Raw genomic sequence first — 19,947 nt, 5'->3', positions numbered from 1 at the left:
TAAATCCAAAATCAATATATGAGCTAAGTGTGAGTGACTAAACCTTTCTGAACCTCAGTTGCACCATCAATACAGCGGGTAGCAATACTTCCCCAGGGGTGTTGTGAGGACTGAATTAAATAAGACAGCTTATCTAAAGTGATAAAGGTCTTATTTGAGAACTTTACCTAATAATGCTCAGCAACCTACGCTCAGGAAAAGAGGATGATGTGTGAAGGTGGACATGATAGCAGGTTAAGGGAGAAAGAATCTGGGATTACTTGAGAGGACAATACTGTAACTGTTATCTGTAGAGCTCAAGAACTCAAATTTAACGAGGGTCTGCCAACCTAGAACAGAGCTAAGGTAGAGACAGGAGGTCAAAATAAGGTCACAAAGCACACTCAGGAGCGGTAGCTACAGATGAAATAGAAGTTGTGGTCAGAGACGGAAAGCTCTTATTTCAAGATCTTGGAGGCAGAATAAGTTCCAAATAATGAGGTTCAAGTATGGCTGAATCAAGAGGTAATCAAAATGTAAACATTATTCTAAATCATGCATACAATTTAAGATAGTTTTATGAGAAATATCCAGCTATACAACTTGATATTTTTTGAGAAAAACATTGAGTTAAAAGAAAATTCAATCTCTAAAGAAGGCAAAGGGAAAATTAGAATATAGTAAGTGCCTTTTTTACGGTAGGTGGAATTTTTTAAATTGTGATAAAACACGTAACAAAATTTACTATTTTAGCCATTTTTAAGTGTACAGTTCAGTGGCATTAAGTACACTCACACTGTTCTGCACCTATCACCACCATCTACCTCCAGAACTTTTTCATCTTCCCTGTTTCTGCTAGGTGGTTTTATATATCATTTCATTTAATCTTCACATAACTTACATAACTTTTTATAGAGGAGGAACTTGAAACTTTCAGAAGTTAACTGACTTCCTAAGGTCAATACAGCTAACAAGCAGTAAATCTAAGATTTGAACTTAGGTCTTTCAAAGTCTAAGCTCTTTCTAAAACATGCTGCCTCTAATCAGTCAGAAAAGACCCCAAAAAGTTGTGAGGATACTGCCTTTGTCATAAGAACTCAGTATAGTTTACAAGCTACTATTTTCCTCTCCTTTGTTTCATTTTTCCAACTATAGGAACCCCCCCCAACACAAAAACAACCCTCCCACTCCCAAACTGCACTAAACGTTTCTAGATATTTTATGAGTGACCTTAATACTCTGCCTGATTCCCAATCTATAAAATGGAAATGGTACCTGACATGAAAATAAACTAAGTTTAAATTTAATGAGGTAAACTGGCCGGGAGTGGCTCAGCAGTTGAGCATCGACCCAGGATCCAGGAGACTGCAGTTCAATTCCTGGCCAGGGCACATGCTCAGGAGGCAGCTGATCAGTGACTCATCATTGATGTTCTCTCTCTCTCTCTCTCTCTCTCTCTCTCTCTCTCTCTCTCTCCCTCTCTCTCTCTGAAATCAATAGAGATATAGTTTTTTTAAAAAAAGAAAATTAATAAAAAATTTAACGAGGCATTGGATAAAAAGTTCAATACAAAGCTTCAATTTGTTTTTGCTAAGAGCTGTTTTAAAAATGAGGCACCAAGTTGTTCTTTTTTTCTATCCTTTCTTAGATGAAATTCAAAGGCTTTTTGTTTGTTAAAAGTGTCATTTCTCTTCTAAGTATCTTTTATCCCTTTCAAAGGTTTTTGTTGTCCTGGAGATTATTCTCAACTTAACTGAGATAAGCTCAATTCAGAAAACAAAAATAAGTAATCATGTTAGTGAAAGAATATCTTCAAATTTGTTCTTCATAAATGTTTTCATGCTAGTTTCCCTCAAGAATTAGATGATTAATTGTAATTTTAACAAAATAAATCTAAAACTAGAAATAACATACCAAAAAACCTTTGGTATATATGTCTGTATGTATGTACATCTGTTTATCACTTAGAACATGTATAAAACCAACAGAAGCAGCAGGCTACAATTGCCCATTATAGTGGGAATTTTTCAAATATAATTTGAGACATGTTAAAACCTGTTTCAGAAAGTTTTTATTCTGTGTATCAAGCAACAGAGCTGGCTGTTCAGGAAGAGGTTATAGAAGTTGTTCTGCAGAGGTTTTTGGCTTCCGTACCTCTGAGATTACACTATGTTTATTGCCAAGAAGTGTGTGTGAAAATCCCCTACTCTGAGCCACATGATGGCGCTTTTAGCTCTGTCAGCATTAATCATTCTTTTCACGCCAATTTGATCTTTTAAATCACAATTTGATTCTCAGCATTTGTCCTTCTTAGTTTTAACTCCTGATTTTTTAGGTTACAATTCAAGAAACTTCCCTCCTTCAAAGATGTGTAAGAGCCTACAGTCAACCAAACAGAATTTATAAATGCAACTATGCAACTATCTAAATAAACACACTGTCTCAGAGGAACAAAACCGTATGTGGTCTGTTTCTGGCCACTAAGTGGGTAAAAAATTTCTGACTCACAACACGAGAAACATCATACTGCATCATGACCCAGGCCATCTAGGTCAATGTCTGACAGGGCATCAGGAGACATTTTGTGAGAAGCACTACTGCTCTCCATGACATTAAGGATACACTCCAGATATTTTTTCATACCTTAATATTAAAAACAAGGGCCTAGAAAACCTCTAAGTCTCTTTAATGATTTCAAAGCCACAAGCTAGAATATGGAGCTAGAATTCATAAGTTTGTCTAATTGTTTCTACTTATATATTTTTTAAATTAATGAGATAGTGAGATTATAAATATAAAATAATCTAGAAATTTTAAGAGACACTACGGGTTTTAGTATTTTAGAATCTGGTGAGTAAATTTATATTTGCTTTCACAGTAATGTAAGAAAGACTAAACTGTATCACATTCAATATTCTATTTCCAAATGGTGTGTAAGGTCATGGTGTTCCTGCAGATGTCAACTTCAAGTTGTTCTGGACAGAATATAAAGCATTCCTGGTTTTTCTTCATAATTTATAAACTCTGATCCAATCCTTTATTAGTCTTCATCTTCACAGACTGATGAGTTCAAATTATTTCAGGTAGAAACTGAAGTTTTCCTAGTCTTATGAGGATTCTTTTAATTTTTATCATTTTTATGACTATGACATTTTCTTATCTAGAAGACTTTCACTATAGCAGCAGACTGGCTTAGAACTATAAAACATCAGAACTAAAGGGAACTAAGACCTCAAATGCGACTTTCTACTTTACAAATGAGGAAACTGAGGCTTACTGTTGATAACAGACTTTCCTATCAAAAAGTTTTGTTTTTTGTAAAACAAAAAAAATCTAAGCTAGATCCAACAAAGCAGTGCTCTTAAAACTGCAAATAAGGATCAACCAGTTCAGTGGGTTGCTACCAGCATTTTTAAAAAGCAATAGAGTACAAGATATCAGAGGCTTTTCATGTAGTGGAGATAAGTATTGTTTCATAAAACTTTTGTTTCAGTTATATGTATGTGATGAATCATAATGTAAAATGCATTTATTATAGTAGTCAAAAATTTTAGAAGTCATTGCAATAAAATATTAATTCTTTGAGGGATTTTAAAATTTATTCTTTATTTTAAACTAATGATTACTGTTAGATAAGTATTTAATAATTAATAATAAAATTAGTAATAACTATCACTAAAATTATTGTGATGATGTAATTTATTCTTTATAATGACTCACCTTTAAGCTAATAAAAATATCTCTGCATTAAAGAGTAAATGACACCATTTTTAAAAAGCCTTTTTTCCCCACTTTAAAAGAAAATAGGTTCTGAATGTTATACACCGTGTATAATATTTGAACAGACTTTCTTTATTATATATGCAATAGCTAGACAAACTTTTTAAAAAACTGAATTCTAGAATTCTGATCATTAGCACACATAAAAATATCAAACATTCTCTGTGAAAACAGTGACCTCTAGTGGAATTATTAAATAAACTGACATAATCCTTGCCCATAAGAATTTAAAAATTAAGGTAACACTGATGCACCCAGTTATAAAAGATACTGATATGGTTATACACTGAAAAGTATTATACATAAATAAGGGCTATAGTTACACTATGTACAATGTGACAGTTGTATATTATAGACTGATTACTTCCAATCAAGTGGAATATGATGAAAGAATTATGGCCTTGTTCAGAATCTATCAATAGCTTAATAAATAAATACTCTTTCTGAGCTTGTTTGATAGAGGTTGGATTACACTATCTCTCAGGCTCTTATGATCCTTTCTTCGATTCATTTTGTACACCAATGCCAGATTATATTCTGTTCAAAAATATTTGATGGCTCCCCAGGACATACCAAACTTAGCTTGGCTCCTTGTCATCTATCATTATCTTCTATTTTTTCCCAAAACATACCCTTCATTTCAAGTGAGCTGATGTCCTCACTATCTACTTCCAACACCCTAACCCACTCCAACAAGTTTATTTTCTCATATCTGCTTACAGTTTCCCATTGTGCAATGTTTTATCCTCACTACTTACATAACAGGTCCCCATTATAAGTACAAATTTGTTTCACTCATGTGTATTTGTTTTGCCATCCCAATGAGATTTAAATTTAAACTCACAGGTTGGGCTTTATACACGTGTGTAACCTGCCAGATACTAAGCACATACCATACATTTTCAATGTAAACGCAATTGACTAGCTTAGATTAGGGAAACCAAGGCCACTTTCATCTTTCTTTTTTAGTGAGGTAGGGAAGGGCATATAGAGAAGGCAGAATTTCAAGAACCACAGATATAAATAACAGGGCTTCATATTTCAGGAAAAAGTGGGCATTATGAACACAGGATGGTAAGATTTTTAAGAAAAGGGTTAGAGGGAAGAATTGTTTTAAATTAGCTAAAGGAAGTAACAATAACTATATTTGATGAATCTTTTTTTTTTTTTTTAAATATATCTTTATTGATTTCAGAGAGAGGAAAGGTGAGGGGGAGAGAGAGGTAGAAACATCAATGATGAGTCATTGATCGAGCCCGCAACCTGGGCACGTGCCCTGACCGGGAATTGAACCGATTGCCTGGATCCTAGCTCGACGCTCAACTGCTGAGCCATGCCTGGCTGGGCAACAATAACTATATTTGAAGAAAACAGAGATGATAGGAAAGGCAGTTTTGAAGCAAATGGTTTTGAAGCAGTTGAAGCAGATGATGATTGGCTAAATTTAAGTAGAGACGATATCTTTGGAAGCAAGGTTAAAGATAATGTAAGGAAACACTAGTTTTAACAGTGGGAAATGGAGTATGTTGCTGATGTAGGGCTAAGGAAGGTGATGGGCAGCTCTGGTGATAGGAATATTATGGAGAAAAAGAGTAATAGTTTAAAAGGTGTTCTCAGCTTCCTAATCAACTGAGACAATGCTACAAACAAGGAAGTCAGATAGACTGGTGGAGAAAGGATGAACAATTTAGTCTTCCTAAAGATTAATTCAATTAACGAAGGCTGTAGGGTGGTATGTTTTACATATTCTAAACCACACAGGAATGGATCATCCAGCAGAGGTGTCTCACAAAGACACTGCCATCAGTACAACTGGGGCTAGCTGAACCTACAGTAGCGTCATATTAGACTGTGTAGCAGCTAAGACTAAGATTTTGTTTTGTTTTTTTTAGGTAGATATCTTTCATCAACTTGCACCTCAGTACATTTATGTAACTGACTTTATTTAGCATAGATCCTATTTTACCACAAATAACAGTGCCTTGTGTTGTTATAATATTCTCTATCAAACATGAATTACTTGGCACATTATCTCATTAATTTAACCCTTTGCGGTCGTATTAAATTTGGACATGGGTGTCGTACTGGTCGGAATTAATTTCCATTGAAAGAGCAGTGATACATAACATGCAAGATTATGAAGGATAAACAAGATTTATTATTCTTTTTTGAACATTAGATGTATGTTTAGACAATAATGTGTTTCAATAACATGTTTTTATATAAAAATTATATTTTATATTTCTCCCTTGTGTGGTATCTTTGAAAGCAGTCTCCAATATGCAGTCCTGGTTTTCGACTACATGTATCGCAAAAATAATTAGTTTGGCGTCCTAATCTTTCTGTTCGAACATACAGAGCATTCTTTACTTTTCACACCTTCACAGTGCCACAATACATGCAGTTTCCCATTAAGCCTTTCATCTTTATCTGAGGCCGATGGTCTTCCTGGTTTTGAAGACGCTCCTTCACGAAAATCACCTACAAGTTGTTTGACCAATTTTCAAACAAACATAAAATGTGACATAGGCGTCCTGTTTTCGTTTCTAGCTGACATCTTATATAAGATGTAGCTATTTATTGCACAGATCTCTAATCCCCAGAAAAAAAATCTTTCTCCACCATTTGCAAGATTTTCTCATACAACAATATGAACTTGTTAATTGGTCAGCTTTGTCGACGCCTCCCATATTCATATTGTAATTTATAATAACATTCGGTTTGCTAATGTTGATGGTGTCACCTTGTTTCACCCTTCTTTCTATAGTTGTCATGCCCGAGGTATCATAATTGCTTAGTATGGTGACTATTCTCTTATCTTTCCACGCTAAGAATAAAATATCATCTGATCGATAGGCAGCAACAGTATTACTTTTTGTTACAGCTGGTTTTTTTTATCACAGCTGGTATGTATTTTCTGTTTGTACTAAGTGTACCAGTTAAATAGCAGCTTAGTTTTAGAAGCTCCTGCGCTAATGGGATCCCTGTAAAATATCTATCTGTAAAGATACGATATCCCTTTGCCTCAGGATTTGGGGTCAAGAGCTTATAATTGTAAAACAATCCTTGAACTGACAGGGAGGCCCGGACAGATGAGACATTCTGTACTAACGCTTCCGTAGTAGGGAAGCATAGCATATATGTATCCTGTACGTATGTCTATTAAGACATAAATACGGATTCCCCATTTGGTGGGCTTTTTCGGATTGTACGTTATAAAACTAATTTTGCCCTTAAATTTGACGACAGACTCATTGATTGATATTTCCCTATCCGGTGTAAAATGCTCTTGGAATTTACCATCGATATAATCGATAAAATTGCTCACTTTTTGGATTCTCGTCCTTACATTTGCATTTCTGGAAACATTTTCATTCAAATGTAACATCCAAAATATTTGAAGAAATCTTTCCCTTCGAAATATATTTCTAAAAAATGGTATATTTCCAACATGTTCCTTAGTCCAATAATATTTCGTATCAGGAACTGGTATAGTACCCATGTTAAGGATTACACCCAAAAAAGCTACTAGCTCTTCTTTCGTGACATCAATCCAGTTATGCCACATTGATCGATCAGATAAGCTCTGCTGTTCTATTTTATTTTTGGCATATTTGTTTCTAGGACAATTGTCTCAAGAAGTGTGTCCATGAAAAAAAGTCTGAAAAAGTAGATAGGTTCCGTGCAATGAACCGGTACATTAGGTCCAACAATCTTAGATCCTGTCGAAAAATTAATTTTTGATTGAGGCTGATCTCGGTGTGTAACATCTCTCCAAGTAGTAAATTCGTTTATATTACTGTTCTCATTTTTATCATTTTCTTCTGCTTCACTGTCGCTGGATATTACTAATTGCCTTAGTCGTCGCTTCACTGGAACTACGTCACTACTAGTAGAATCACTACAAACATTATCACTTTCTATGTCAGAGTCAGTATTCAAGGTGCCAAAATAAAACTCTTCATTGTTACTTTCAGATTCGCAGTACACTTCTTTCGGTAACTTTCTTTTTGCCATTTTGGAGTATTATTTTGAAATATCTTAACAAGCGAGAATGCCTAATTACAGTTAAACGTAATTTGTAAAGCTTTATTTGAAATTCTGCGAAGTATCCCCGAAGCTTGTTGATTTCTTCACTCTCAAAAGGCGACGGACTCGCCACAGTGTTTTGCATGGCGAGTGTGGAACGACCGAGTTTGTTTACATTGAGTTTCAATATCTCCAATTTGTCGGGGCAATGTTTTGGTTCGTGACAAGGTCGCTTAGACACTTAAGAGCTTTCAGAGAAATTATGAACTGATACATGAATGAATAGAGTTAAGATTCGTATGGTTCCTTGCTGTGGTGGCTGAGAGCAGACATACGACCGGAACGGTAAAAAAGCTTTGGTGGCTGAGAGTAGACATACGACCGCAAAGGGTTAAAACTTTGTTTGGAATTTCCAGACAATATAGGTTAATTATATAACAATAATTTTGTTACTGTTTTTATATTATTATGCCCTTTGCCCGACAATAATAAATTTTCTCTCAAATTCAGCAACTACTAAAATGTTGTAAATGTTTAAACATTTCCCAAGAGGCAAAATTCCAGAAATGTCCATAAACTTTTTTGCTAAAAACGATTGAATTGGGATTCTTTAAGTTTATAAAATATTGTACTAATTTTTAATAAAGATTGGACAAATTAGTAACCTGAACTTTAAAATCTTAGAACAGTTTCCTAATCCTAAAATCCAATGTCTTCTGAAAAAGGTTAACATTCTTACTCCAGGACTACTATATTAGTAGAAAAATTAAGAAATAACTGGCTGAGAGTACCTTTCTATTCACTACATGGGATGTCGCCTGATTCATGAATCACTGAATAAGCCAATTAAATCAGAAAGGAAAGAAGGGAGGGAGGGAAAGGGAAAAGGGAGGAAGGGAGGAAGGGAGGGAGGGAGGGAGGAGGAAAAGAAAAGAAGGCAAAAGAAAAGAAAGCAAAAGAAAGAAAGGGAGGGGGAGGGGGGGAGGGAGGGAGGAAGCAAGCCATAACTACCATTGCAGGAAGCAAAGTTTGGGTTTTGTGATTAAAGCTAAAACAACAAACAAATAACATCTGTACGTGTTAATTTTCTGATTTTCAGTGTAAAATCCTTAACAGCTATGCCTAAAATATAACCATTTCCCCACAATTAAAATTTTTACAGTGGTAACATTCCAAAGTGACTAGACCTATTCTCTGCATACCTCAAAAAGCAGAAGGAAATTTTTAGAATATATAAACAAACATATATATATATATATATATATATATATATATATATATATATATATATAAAATGATTTAAATTACCTTTCTTCTTCTCGGACCCATACTGGAGTTTTAGGAATTTGTGCTTCAAAAAACTTAGATGCTTTATAACAAAAATTGCTGCAGAAACACTGAAAAAAAATTTTTTTAACTAGTTATTTTTTTTTTTAAATTCTGAAACACAGCATATGTACAAAGAAGAGTATAAAACATAAATATGCAGTTCTAAGAAAAAAATGAAAATACATGTATCTACCACCCAAGGTAAGATATAGAGTACCTTTAAGGCCTCTGTGTGCCTCTCCCAGATAGCACCACACTCCACATTCCCAGAGGTAACCAGTATTATAAATTTTGTTGCTCATTTCTTTGCTTTCCTTTAGTTTTGCTACATATATGTATATATATACACATATACACACACTATATATTCTTATAAAATCTATCATTCAGTTTTGCCTACTTTTAAATTTTGCCTAAATGGAATCATATTGTTATATATTCTTTCTTTTTTCCTCTTTTTTTTAAAAAATTTTATTATTGTTTAAAATATTACAGATGTCCCTTTTTCTCCCCAATGACCCGTTCCTTCCCCCTCCCCAGTCTCTCTCCCCACCATTGTCCATGTCCTTGGGTTATGTATATATGCACATAAATTCTTTGGTTACTCACTCCCCCTCCACCCACCCGCCCTCCTCCATCCCTCTGACATTCATCAGTCTCATCTATGCTTCCATGTTATATATTCTTGTTTCTTATTCCACATTATGTTTTTTAAGATTCTTTCACTTACACTGTGCAAGTTCTCTACCCTTTATTATGGACAATTGAATTGTTTCTATTTCTTTCTGCTATCACTACAGTGTTATTACAAAACTTTTTTTTTACAATTTTTAAAATTTAAAAAAATGTGGCAAAATGCGCAAAATTTACCATCTTAGTCATTTTTAATTGTATAGTTCAGTGACATTAAGTACCTTCTCATTGTTGTGCAACCATCACCACCTCCATCACCAGAACTCTTTTCACCTTGCAAAACTGAAACTCTACACCCATTAAACATAACTCCCCATTTCTGCCTCCTCTGACAACCACCATTCTATTTTGTTTATGAATTTGACTACTCTAGTTACCTCTTGTAAGTGGAATCAGGTATTTGTCCTTTTGTGATGGCTTGTTTCACTTAGCCAGTCTTTAAATTTCATTCATGTTGTAGTATGTGTCAGAATTTCCTTCCTTTCTTTAAGTTTTTAAGGGTGAATAATATTCACCTTCATGCATATACAATATTTTGTTTATCCATTTACGAACATTAATATACGTATATATTTGTGCACACAAGCAAGAATTTCCTTCGGATATATACCAAGGAATAGAAAGGCTTGGTCATAAATAACATGTAAATTTGACTTGACTAGATAATGCCAAAAAGTTTCTCAAAGAGGTTGTACCAATTTTTATTAGACTAGCAGTATACAGTTAATAATATTGTCAAATTTTTATAATTTTGTTAATTTGGGGGCTGTGAAAACATAATTCAATGTGTCTTTATTTGCTATTTTCCTTGTTACTGTTAAGACTGAACACCTTTTCATATATTCATTAGCCATTCAAGTTTCTTTTATAAAATTTTTCTATTGTTTGTCTTTTTCTTATAGATTATATTTTTTGGTTATGAATCTGTGGTCAGATATGGCAGAAATATAACTCCTAATTTGGAGCTTATCTTTTCACCCTTTATTGGACACTTCTAAGAAGCAAACATTTTTAATTTTAATGTAGAGAAATTCACCAATTTTTCCTCTACAGTCTATAATTTATTTTTTTTAATCCTCATCTGAGGACATACCTTTATTGATTTTAGAGAGGGAGAGAGAAACGTCCATGTGAGAGTGAAACACTGATTGGTTGCCTCCTGCATATTCCCCGACCGGGGGAACAAACCCACAGCCTGGGTATATGCTGTGATCTAGAATCAAACCCATGACCTTTCAATGTACGGGGAGGCTCCAACCAACTGAGCCACATCAGCCAGGGCATACAATATATAATATTTTATCTTATTTAAAAAATTTTCTCTAGTTCAAGTTTATAAAGATATTCTCCCATACTGTCTTTCAAATGTTTATCTTTTGCACTTAAGTCCTTCATTAACCTAAAACTGATCTTTGTATGTACACTGAGATAGAGGTAAATTTTCATTTCTTCATATGGATAACTAATTGTGCCAGTACTATTTATTGAGTAATCCATCCTTTCTCCACTGACCTATAATATTCCTGATGTCATATATCAAGTGTCCACAAATGTAGTGAGTCTATTCTGTTCCATGATTTATTTGCCTGATTTTATTCCAATAAACACTTTTAATTTTTAAATGTTCAAGTATTAATTAAAGCATGAGCAAAGAGTTTTTAAAAGCACCTTGAATGAAACATCTATAAATGATAACTTTTGAATTGACTGCTAAATTGAAAATAAACTTTAAACTTACCTTTCTTTCAGTAATATCATAGACTTTATTGGTTCTGGTAGAAATTTTATATTTCTGTTTTGGTACCTAAAAGAAAAGAAAGTACGCTTACAAAAGAATTCAAGTAATAAATGTGAACTTATGTTATAGGTTATCTATATATCATGTCATTAGTTCATGACCTCAGTTTCACTTCTTATTCTTTCTACAAAGTATTCCGTTAAATATAAATTTTAAAAGTCTATATTTTAAGAAATTACTTACAATTCCTAGTCTCTTGTGACATAAGGGATAACCACAGAGCTTGATAATAGAGCGTTCATCCACGACATCGCTGTAGTGAGCAGGTGTGATAAACTTCCCCTGTAATGAAATAAAAGGGACACCCCCACCCCCAGATTATTGGAAAAAGTTCATATCAGCTCTCTAGGTCCCATAGGTCTCATCTGAAAACACAGAGATAATAACAGTACCTATTCTCACAGGTTTGATGTTAGAATTAAAGGAGAAAATACAGAAAAAGAACTTAGGAAAGTGTTCAACACATAGTTAAGTACTCAAAAAATGTTAGCAATTATTAAAAAAGAACAAACACAAAAAACTTCTGCCACAGTAGACTATGCATCTTTGTAGATTATACAGTTCATGAATAATTCTGAGGCAGGAGGAAGAAATGGTACTATAGTGATTGCTATATCAAGGTAAAATGTTGATAGAATATTTTATTTTTAAAAAGTATTATTCAAAAAATAAATCACATAAAATATAATTTTACCTATTTTTAAAACACAATCTTAAAAAACAAAGTATAACAAAGTTACTGTGACTCCTGAGCAAATTTTGTGCAAAATCTTCCAACTTCTGAAAAAACCATACAGGAGAGTGGTGAAGTGATAGTTAAAGCTAACACTAAATTTTTTCCATTGACATTTTCCTGTTCAAATACTTTCACTTCTTGAGATTAGTTTTGAAGAAGTTTTTCTGTTTTTACAGAGACTGAAAAACTTTTTTTTGAGAGTGCTATAAGGTACTTGTTTCAAATGAAGCATTTCTGGTTTGTGTCTGTCTCTAGAGTCATCACAGTTTGCAGATTTTAATGCAGTTACCTATAGCAATTTAAATATTATCATATTGCCTGGCCGGGCATGGCTCAGCGGTTGAGCGTCGACCTGGGATCCAGGCAATCAGGGTTCAATTCCTGGTCAGAGCACATGCCTGGGTTGCGGGCTGGATCAATGAGTCTCTCCTCACTGATGTTTCTATCTCTCTCTCCCCCTCTCCTTTCCTCCCTCTGAAATCAATAAAGATATATTTAAATATATATATATTATCATATTTATATTCCTCTTGTTTAGAAAAATCTGAGCCACAGCAAGAATTATTTTTGCAATAGAAGCTCTGAGTTTTAATTTTCCATTTTTTCTCTCTTAAGGATTATGAGGATATAAAAGAAATTTCAATTCCAAAATTGAATGTAATAGAGCCATCAAAGGAAACAAAAATATGCAGATTATAATTTTCTTGTTATGTGTTAAATCAAAAAGAATCTACATTAGGGGTTTTTAAAATATCCAAATTAATGGAGTTACATTAACAAAATACTCTTCTGTTACTAAAATAGGACAACATACAGAACATGGAAAATGACATTGGGCTCATTTAGCGTAAATGATGAAAATCAAGTGAGATTAGCAGACTGGTTAAAACAACTACTACTAGGGTGAAATATACATGTTAGTTTTCATTAGTGCATTTAAAGTCATTATACAAGAAATACGTGATTATTTTAAAATACATGAATTATATAGCATATTACGTGCATGTGGTGACTGAGAACAGATTTAAAGATTTCAATAATGGAAGTTTCATGTTGCACAGATTTAAAGATTTTCTACTACAAAAGTAATAATTTGTCAACACCTACACACTCCTTTAAGAATTCTTCTGTAATATTCTCTTCTAAAAGCTGTTCAACAATGTGTAGAGCTTTCCTCTCAAACTCAATCTTCTTTCTCACAGTCTCTTCTAGTTCTGCTTTCCTAAAATTAAAAAAGAATTGTTTAAAATTTAAGTTATTGTACTTATAGGCTTTATCATAGCCAATTTTCTGTTTTAAAATACAACACTAACAACTTACTATTTTGCTACTTAAATTTATATCTTTAATAGCTCTTACTTTTGATCCAATACCTTTCAAAAAGGAAACAAGCTACTTGTACTGTACACATAGAAAGTCAGCCACAATAACTAGATCATTTGATTTCCAGAGCACAGGAATTACTTAAGAGATTCCTATAGAAAACGAGCTGAAATCTTTTTGCCAGTTAGTTTATACTCTATTACTTTTGTGTGTACCTAAAAAGGGAGGCTTTTCCTCCGAAATCCTTATAAGAAGAGAGAGGAAAAAATATAATTTTGGCTCTTCTTACAAGAAAGAATTTATCTGTGTCAAGTCTCAAAGGTTAACAGATGGCCCAGTTTGACAGGAGAGAGTCATATTTGCAGAGAAGTGTTTACCTACTTTTGTTGTCTTATTAAATAACTATATTGATATGACTATGGTTTAGAGAAACAGCAATCTTCCTAGGAAGGCCAGTCCTTGTCCTGGCACCAATGGAACTCTGTCAGCCTTTGTTGCCCCATACATTATGGAACATTAAAGCACAGGCTATCAGGTCAAACAATGGCCCTAAGACAGTGGTTGTTAATCCTAGCTGCAAGTTAGAATCATCTGACGAGATTTTTCAAGAAGATACTATGCTCAAGTCCCAGTGCAGGCACATTAAATCAAAATATCTGAGGATGGGGCCCGGTTATTGCTGTTTTCTTAAAAGTGCTCTAGATAATCTTAGCATGCAACAGGGTTGAGAATCACTGTCACAGGACTAAAGACACCAACTATTTTGGTGATGTATTTGCTCCTTTCCTGAACTGGTTTCTACTTGCCTCCTAAAACAACCTTTGCTGGCTTCCTGAACCTTGACTTGGCTCTCATATCTGGACCTAGAATGTACTCACCTTTTCTCCCTACCTTCAAAACTTTAGACTCTAATTCCTTGCCTGGAACAATATGTTTTATAAAACAATTAGAGAGGATTGTCAACTAGGAACAAATAAGGACATTAAAACAAGAATTTACAGCTAACACCTGGTTCTCCTATCATTTCATAAAGGCCATGCTTACATCAAAGTATAAAGACATGAACACAGATTAAAAGGTAGTTCTTCATACTGACTATAGCTCACTTTATGAAAAACATCATTTTCCTCATTTTGCTGCCAACCAATAAAAGCTATGTCATGTACTAAGATCAGTATACAACCTGAATTCAAAATTGCTGATTTAAGTATTAACTATCTCAACCTGCAATAAACAGCCACACTTCTCTTAGCTGATAGATACCTACAGCTGCTTCCCGTGGATAAGCAAGTTCCACAGCTGCCCTCTGTTAGAAATGATGACGGGTAGTGTGGTATAGAGCAGTGGTTCTCAAACTTTTTGGTCTTAGCAGTTTACATTCTTAAAATTAGAGCTTTTGCTTATGTAAATTATATCTGCTGATACCATATTAAGATTAAAAGTGAAAAAATTTTAAAGCATTAATTTATTAATAATATACCCATTACACCTTAACATATTTTTTAAATAAAAAATTTAGTGTGAAGAGTGGAATTGTTTTATATTTTTGCAAAGTTCTTTACTTTCTGGCTTAAAAGTATTCATCTGGATTGAATGGAGAAGTATTTTGCAGTTGGAATAAATTTGTAAATGATCACTCCCCTCAACAACTATTTGGCTACTCCCATGGATTTTTAATTATTTCATCATCTTGGGTGATCTTCTCAAAATACATTTCAGCTTATCTATATCCTGCAAATTGTAGTGCTCAAAATAAAATATAATCTCCTTAGGTTTGTGGTTAGATCAGTGTTGAAGAGAGCTGTAATATTTCTCAAAGTAAAGTCAGGGAAATACAGGCGTCCCTCACTTTATTGCACTTGACCGATGTTGTGTGTTTTACAAATTGAGGCAAGACCCTCCACCAGCAAAAAGATTATGACTTGCTTTACTGCAATGGTCTGGAACTGAACCTGCAATATCTCTGAGATGTGTGTGTACTCTCCAAAGCAGATCTCAAATCCATCCAATTTCTCCATCCCAGATGATCACCATCCCCTAACATGTTAAACTTTTTAAACTTAAGTTTCATCACTTTATTAAAGTTTTCTCATTTGCACGTAGAAAATCTAAATTTCTCACCACAACCTACCAGGTACTGTATGAATAGAATCCTACCTTTCTAACCTTTCCCTATGCTCCTTTCTTTCCTTGCTCAGAATGCTGCACACCACCCTGGGCATCTCTTTCTTTAAATGACCAAACCTTTTCTTGTCACACATACTGCCACCTCTGGCTGGAGGTCTCTCTCTCCTCACTACTCTGATTAATGTCTACTTAGCCTTCAGGTCTCAGCTTAATTATTACTTTCTGAGAAGCCGTTCCCTGAAAACCTGCCAACCTCCAGCTAAATTAGACCCTGGTTATGAGTTCGTACTCCTTCACAGCGCTTATCACAATTCGTGACTATGTATTTATTTGTGATAATTTAATTGGTATTTCTCTGTTCCACTAGATAGGAACTGTGTCTATTCTGTTCAAAACTATATCCTCAGGGCCTAAGAGGTCTGGCATACCCTACACCAATAATTTTTTGAAAAAAATGGGTAAATTAATGCCAAAGCCAATACTTCATAAAATACCATAGATATGTAATTTTTTATTCATACTCATAGACTACTCCTATTCTAGAAACCTTTTGTGACAAGAGATAAATCCTAGAAACAGTACAACTTTTTGCTGAAAATCTAGACATAATGTAACAAAAAACAGAAAAGGTTTCCTGGAGTCTCTGGCATATAAAGAAGAAAAGAACAAAAAAGAAGGAGAGTACACAAAAAGGTGGAAAAGGAAAACGTGATTAATTCAGGAATGTTTATTTCCATAGTCACCTTTCTGTAGATACTCATTAGAAATCTAAAAGCGTCTGATTTTGGTTTTCTTAAAGCATGGAGTAGGAGGGTGTAAGAGTGTGTGAGAATTTATAGCGCCCTTCTCATAATAATTTTCTTTAAGGTAGCACCCATCGCTGTTTTTTAAAATAGTTCTCATACCTTTTAGAAGCATCTTTTTGTTTCAAGGTACTTGTCTGTTTAGTACCTAAAATTAAAAGCAAACAAAACAAAAACACAGTAGGTCAAGTTCTACCCAAATACACTAGACAGGACAGATTCCTATCCAAATAAACTATACCATCTTTTCTTTTCCACATAACCCTGTGTGTAAAGCAAGTGAAATTGAATGGGAATCCAATTTGTTTTTCTAAGTTAATTACTCCCAAATTGTTCCTGGTTAACATGTATCGCTTTCGGGGTTGAATTTTCTCTTGTAACACATTTGCTGAGTTAAGCACTCCTGAAAATCTGAGATCTGGGTACTTTTAGGGGTAACCTCTCTCTGTTCCCCAAATACTCCCGGGTAAGAAGGGAGGAGGTTCCCCAATACCTCAGGGAAGCGGGGCACCACAGCCGCAGTACCCCTGGAAGGAGGACCAGAGCTAGGTCCAAGGGGAGCTGCCCGCCTGCCCCGCTCACTTGCCCACTGCGGCGACCCCAGCCCTAGGCTCCCAGGGCTCCACCGCCCTTTCCCTCAGAAACGGGAGCACAGCCCATTCTGGGGACAGTCCTGGAACGCTAGGGCAAAGAGTTGGGGGTCCGGCCGCTGGCCTTTCCCAGAGGGCCGAGGACAGCGGTGGGACGCTCTCGGCCTTCCCTGCCCCGAAGACCTCCTGCCCTGCGGCCGCCTTTCGGGGGCGCCCCGCGCGCTGGGTGTGGAACTCTGCAGGGGCCCGTTCTCAGGGTACAAGCGTGGGAAGAGGCCCTTCTACCTACCTGCGGCCTTTCGGGAGGCGCGGGGGCCCCGGGCCTGGCGGAGCGCCGAGGGCAGCCCGGCGAGCTCAGCCATGGGCCGCGTCGTCTGACGGTCGGCGCCGACCCGGGCGTCCTCCTCCGAGGCTCCGCCTCCCCTGGCGTAGCGCGGGGCGGGGCGCGGAGGGGCGGGGCCCGAGAGCGGCTGCGCGGCCGTCGGTGGTGCAGCGGGAAGCTGAAGAGGCCAGAGGCCCGGCGGGTAAGTGGGCGCAGAGCGGCGTCGGCGCGGCCCGGGCGCGCGGCCGACCTTGAGCTGTGGGGATGCGGCGCGGCGAGCGGATCAGGCCCGGGAGGTGGTGGGGCCTGAACGCCCAGGCGATCGGGAATCGGGAGAAATGGCTTCCCTTGGATGCCGCCCGCACGCGCGCTGGGGTTTTATCCGCCCCCGAGCGCGCTGCCTGGAGAACCCGGCGGATCCGCGCCCCTGCTGCGGGGCTGGGTCCGCGCTTCCGCGCCCAGGGAAAGGGTGGGTTGCGGCAACCGGACGGGGTTCCCCTGAGTTCACTGACTGGATTCATTATTTTTGGGACTGCGTCTCTTAAGGAAAATGCCATGGTCACACGTGGGGTGGAGGGCATCTGAACTTGCCCCACCTCTGCGTGAGTTGTGTTGACTTAAATTTTTGTCAGGTGGGGCATTAAAGGATAAAACACTCCCTATTGATTAGAACTGATTTCAAGCCCACTTTTTGGAAATGTTTTCAGAAATGAAATACCTTACTTTTTCAGTGCACCTTGTGTAGTCCATATTTGTGATCCTCTTGGGAGTGTTGTAGAGGATTATTTTTTCAGGCGTATCTTTCAGAAACACACCAAGCAAAACTATGCTTAAGGAAACCTAAAGGATGCGACAGGAGCTCTTTTTAAAACAATAGATTTTTATTGTCTTAGGCTAACATACTGCAAACTTTCAGTAAAAACATTTCAGCTTTAGCTCTGGCTGGTGTGGCTCAGTTGGATGAGCTCGGCCCATGCACCAAAAAGTCGCTGGTTCGATTCTGGTCGGGGCACATGCCCGGGTTGCCGGCTCCATCCCCAGTAGGGATTGTGCAGGCGGCAGCCAATCCATGTTTTTCTCTCTCTCTACCCCACTCTCTCTAAAAAAAGTCAATCAATCAATCAATAAAAATTTCAGCTTTAAAACTTTTTTCTTTATTATATTTACTAATAATTTATCAGAATGAAATATAACATTAATATTTTAATGTAATATCTCTGATAGTTAACAGCGTGCTTTATATTAGTACATTTCAGCATCAAAACTAGGAAAAATAACGAGGAATGGCTGTGGAAGAACTTCAGTCCATAATAAAGAGATGTGTAAGTTTTTTCTTTTTTTTTTTCTTTTTATAACGTTAAATACCTTTCACAATACCTTGGGAAAGGCACATTATTTTTAATTACACTTTCGGTCACTCAAATTGTTTGTCTTCTTTTATCCTTGCTTTTTTCGACCTGTGAAAAAATAGCATGAGGACAGAAAGGCAGATTGGATTATTTTTCCAGGTGACATACTCATCTAAATAACCTTTAAAATTTTGAATACTGACCCTTATAGATTTCTTTGACACAGAGTATTTCAAGATCATTAAAGTATTTATTAGGCTAATCCTAATTTTCATACATACACTATGTGCAACTTAGAATTTTCAGAAATAAAATAAGTCAAGTAGTTACTTGAATTTTTATTTGCCTAAACATGTTTGGTTTTTGTTTATTTTGTTTTTGCCAGCAAATCCTAGAAGAGCAGGACTTTAAAGAAGAAGATTTTGGCCTATTTCAGTTAGCAGGCCAAAGATGCATAGATGAAGGGCACATAGACCAGCTATTAGAAGTTATTCAAAATGAAAAGAATAAGGTATGTATGATGTTTGTCCGTACTTTTCAGTCTTTACTAGGAAGAGAATAGTCACATGATGCTATTCACCTGTTCATTAATTCATCAGACATTTAAAAATCAACTTAAATTTCCATAGTAGGAAACTGGAAAACAAAAAAGGAATTAGAACTATTCATATACTTTAAGGTACTTACAGTCTGCTGGAAGAGATAAACATGTAAACAACTAGCAATAAAAAGGCAGACTAACTGAAATAAGTGTTCTAGTTAAAGTATAATTAAAGTACTTTAAAAGAGAAGGGATTACTTCAGGTTAAGCACCAAAAGTGGCATTTGGATCATTAATTTACATTGGGAAATATCAGGCAGGCTAGATATTCATTTTTGGTGATCAGCACATCCTGTTCCTCTAGCCAGATGTGTATAGAAAACCAGGTATGAAGTAAGATAATATTTTGACATGAGTAGAGCTGGATAACCTTACTGATCAGTATCATCCAGCTACAATTAACTGAGAAATCCATTCACCACAATGGGAAAGGACCTTTCTGGGATCAGAAACACTTTTTTCTCAGCCACATTGTTTTTTGTTGTTGT

General features: G+C 36.0%; 2 protein-coding genes across 6 annotated transcripts in view; one reads left to right on the top strand and one right to left on the bottom strand.

Moving 5' to 3' along the window:
- The window catches only part of RPAP2 (RNA polymerase II associated protein 2), a 72,262-nt gene extending 54,651 nt beyond the window's left edge, over window positions 1-17,611 (bottom strand). The window contains exons 1-6 of one of the 2 annotated variants that reach the window (XR_013999335.1): window positions 17,477-17,583; window positions 16,700-16,745; window positions 13,452-13,566; window positions 11,792-11,890; window positions 11,549-11,614; window positions 9,097-9,185 (exon numbers count right to left, since the gene is read on the bottom strand). Coding sequence is in view for 1 of the 2 variants with exons in the window: in XM_081144443.1 (XP_081000569.1) it covers window positions 9,097-9,185; window positions 11,549-11,614; window positions 11,792-11,890; window positions 13,452-13,566; window positions 16,700-16,745; window positions 17,477-17,549 (488 nt within the window). In the remaining variant the exon portion in view is untranslated. Of the gene's footprint in view, window positions 1-9,096; window positions 9,186-11,548; window positions 11,615-11,791; window positions 11,891-13,451; window positions 13,567-16,699; window positions 16,746-17,476 lie in introns of both variants that reach the window. The other variant, XM_081144443.1, reaches the window with a different exon arrangement.
- Window positions 17,612-17,617: 6 nt separating this feature from the next.
- Window positions 17,618-19,947, top strand: part of GLMN (glomulin, FKBP associated protein) — a 29,761-nt gene continuing 27,431 nt past the window's right edge. Inside the window, exons 1-3 of one of the 4 annotated variants that reach the window (XM_081144439.1) lie at window positions 17,618-17,711; window positions 18,756-18,831; window positions 19,244-19,369. In XM_081144439.1, the coding sequence (XP_081000565.1) occupies window positions 18,793-18,831; window positions 19,244-19,369 (165 nt within the window). In that variant the 5' untranslated portion in view covers window positions 17,618-17,711; window positions 18,756-18,792. Of the gene's footprint in view, window positions 17,712-18,733; window positions 18,832-19,243; window positions 19,370-19,947 lie in introns of all 4 variants that reach the window. The other 3 variants (XM_081144440.1, XR_013999334.1, XM_081144441.1) reach the window with 3 other exon arrangements.

This window comes from Miniopterus schreibersii, assembly GCF_964146895.1.
Source record: "Miniopterus schreibersii genome assembly, chromosome: 8".
NCBI lineage: Eukaryota > Metazoa > Chordata > Mammalia > Chiroptera > Miniopteridae > Miniopterus > Miniopterus schreibersii.
The sequence above is the reverse complement of the archived record's forward strand: the minus strand, read 5'-3'. Positions and strand labels throughout refer to the sequence as shown.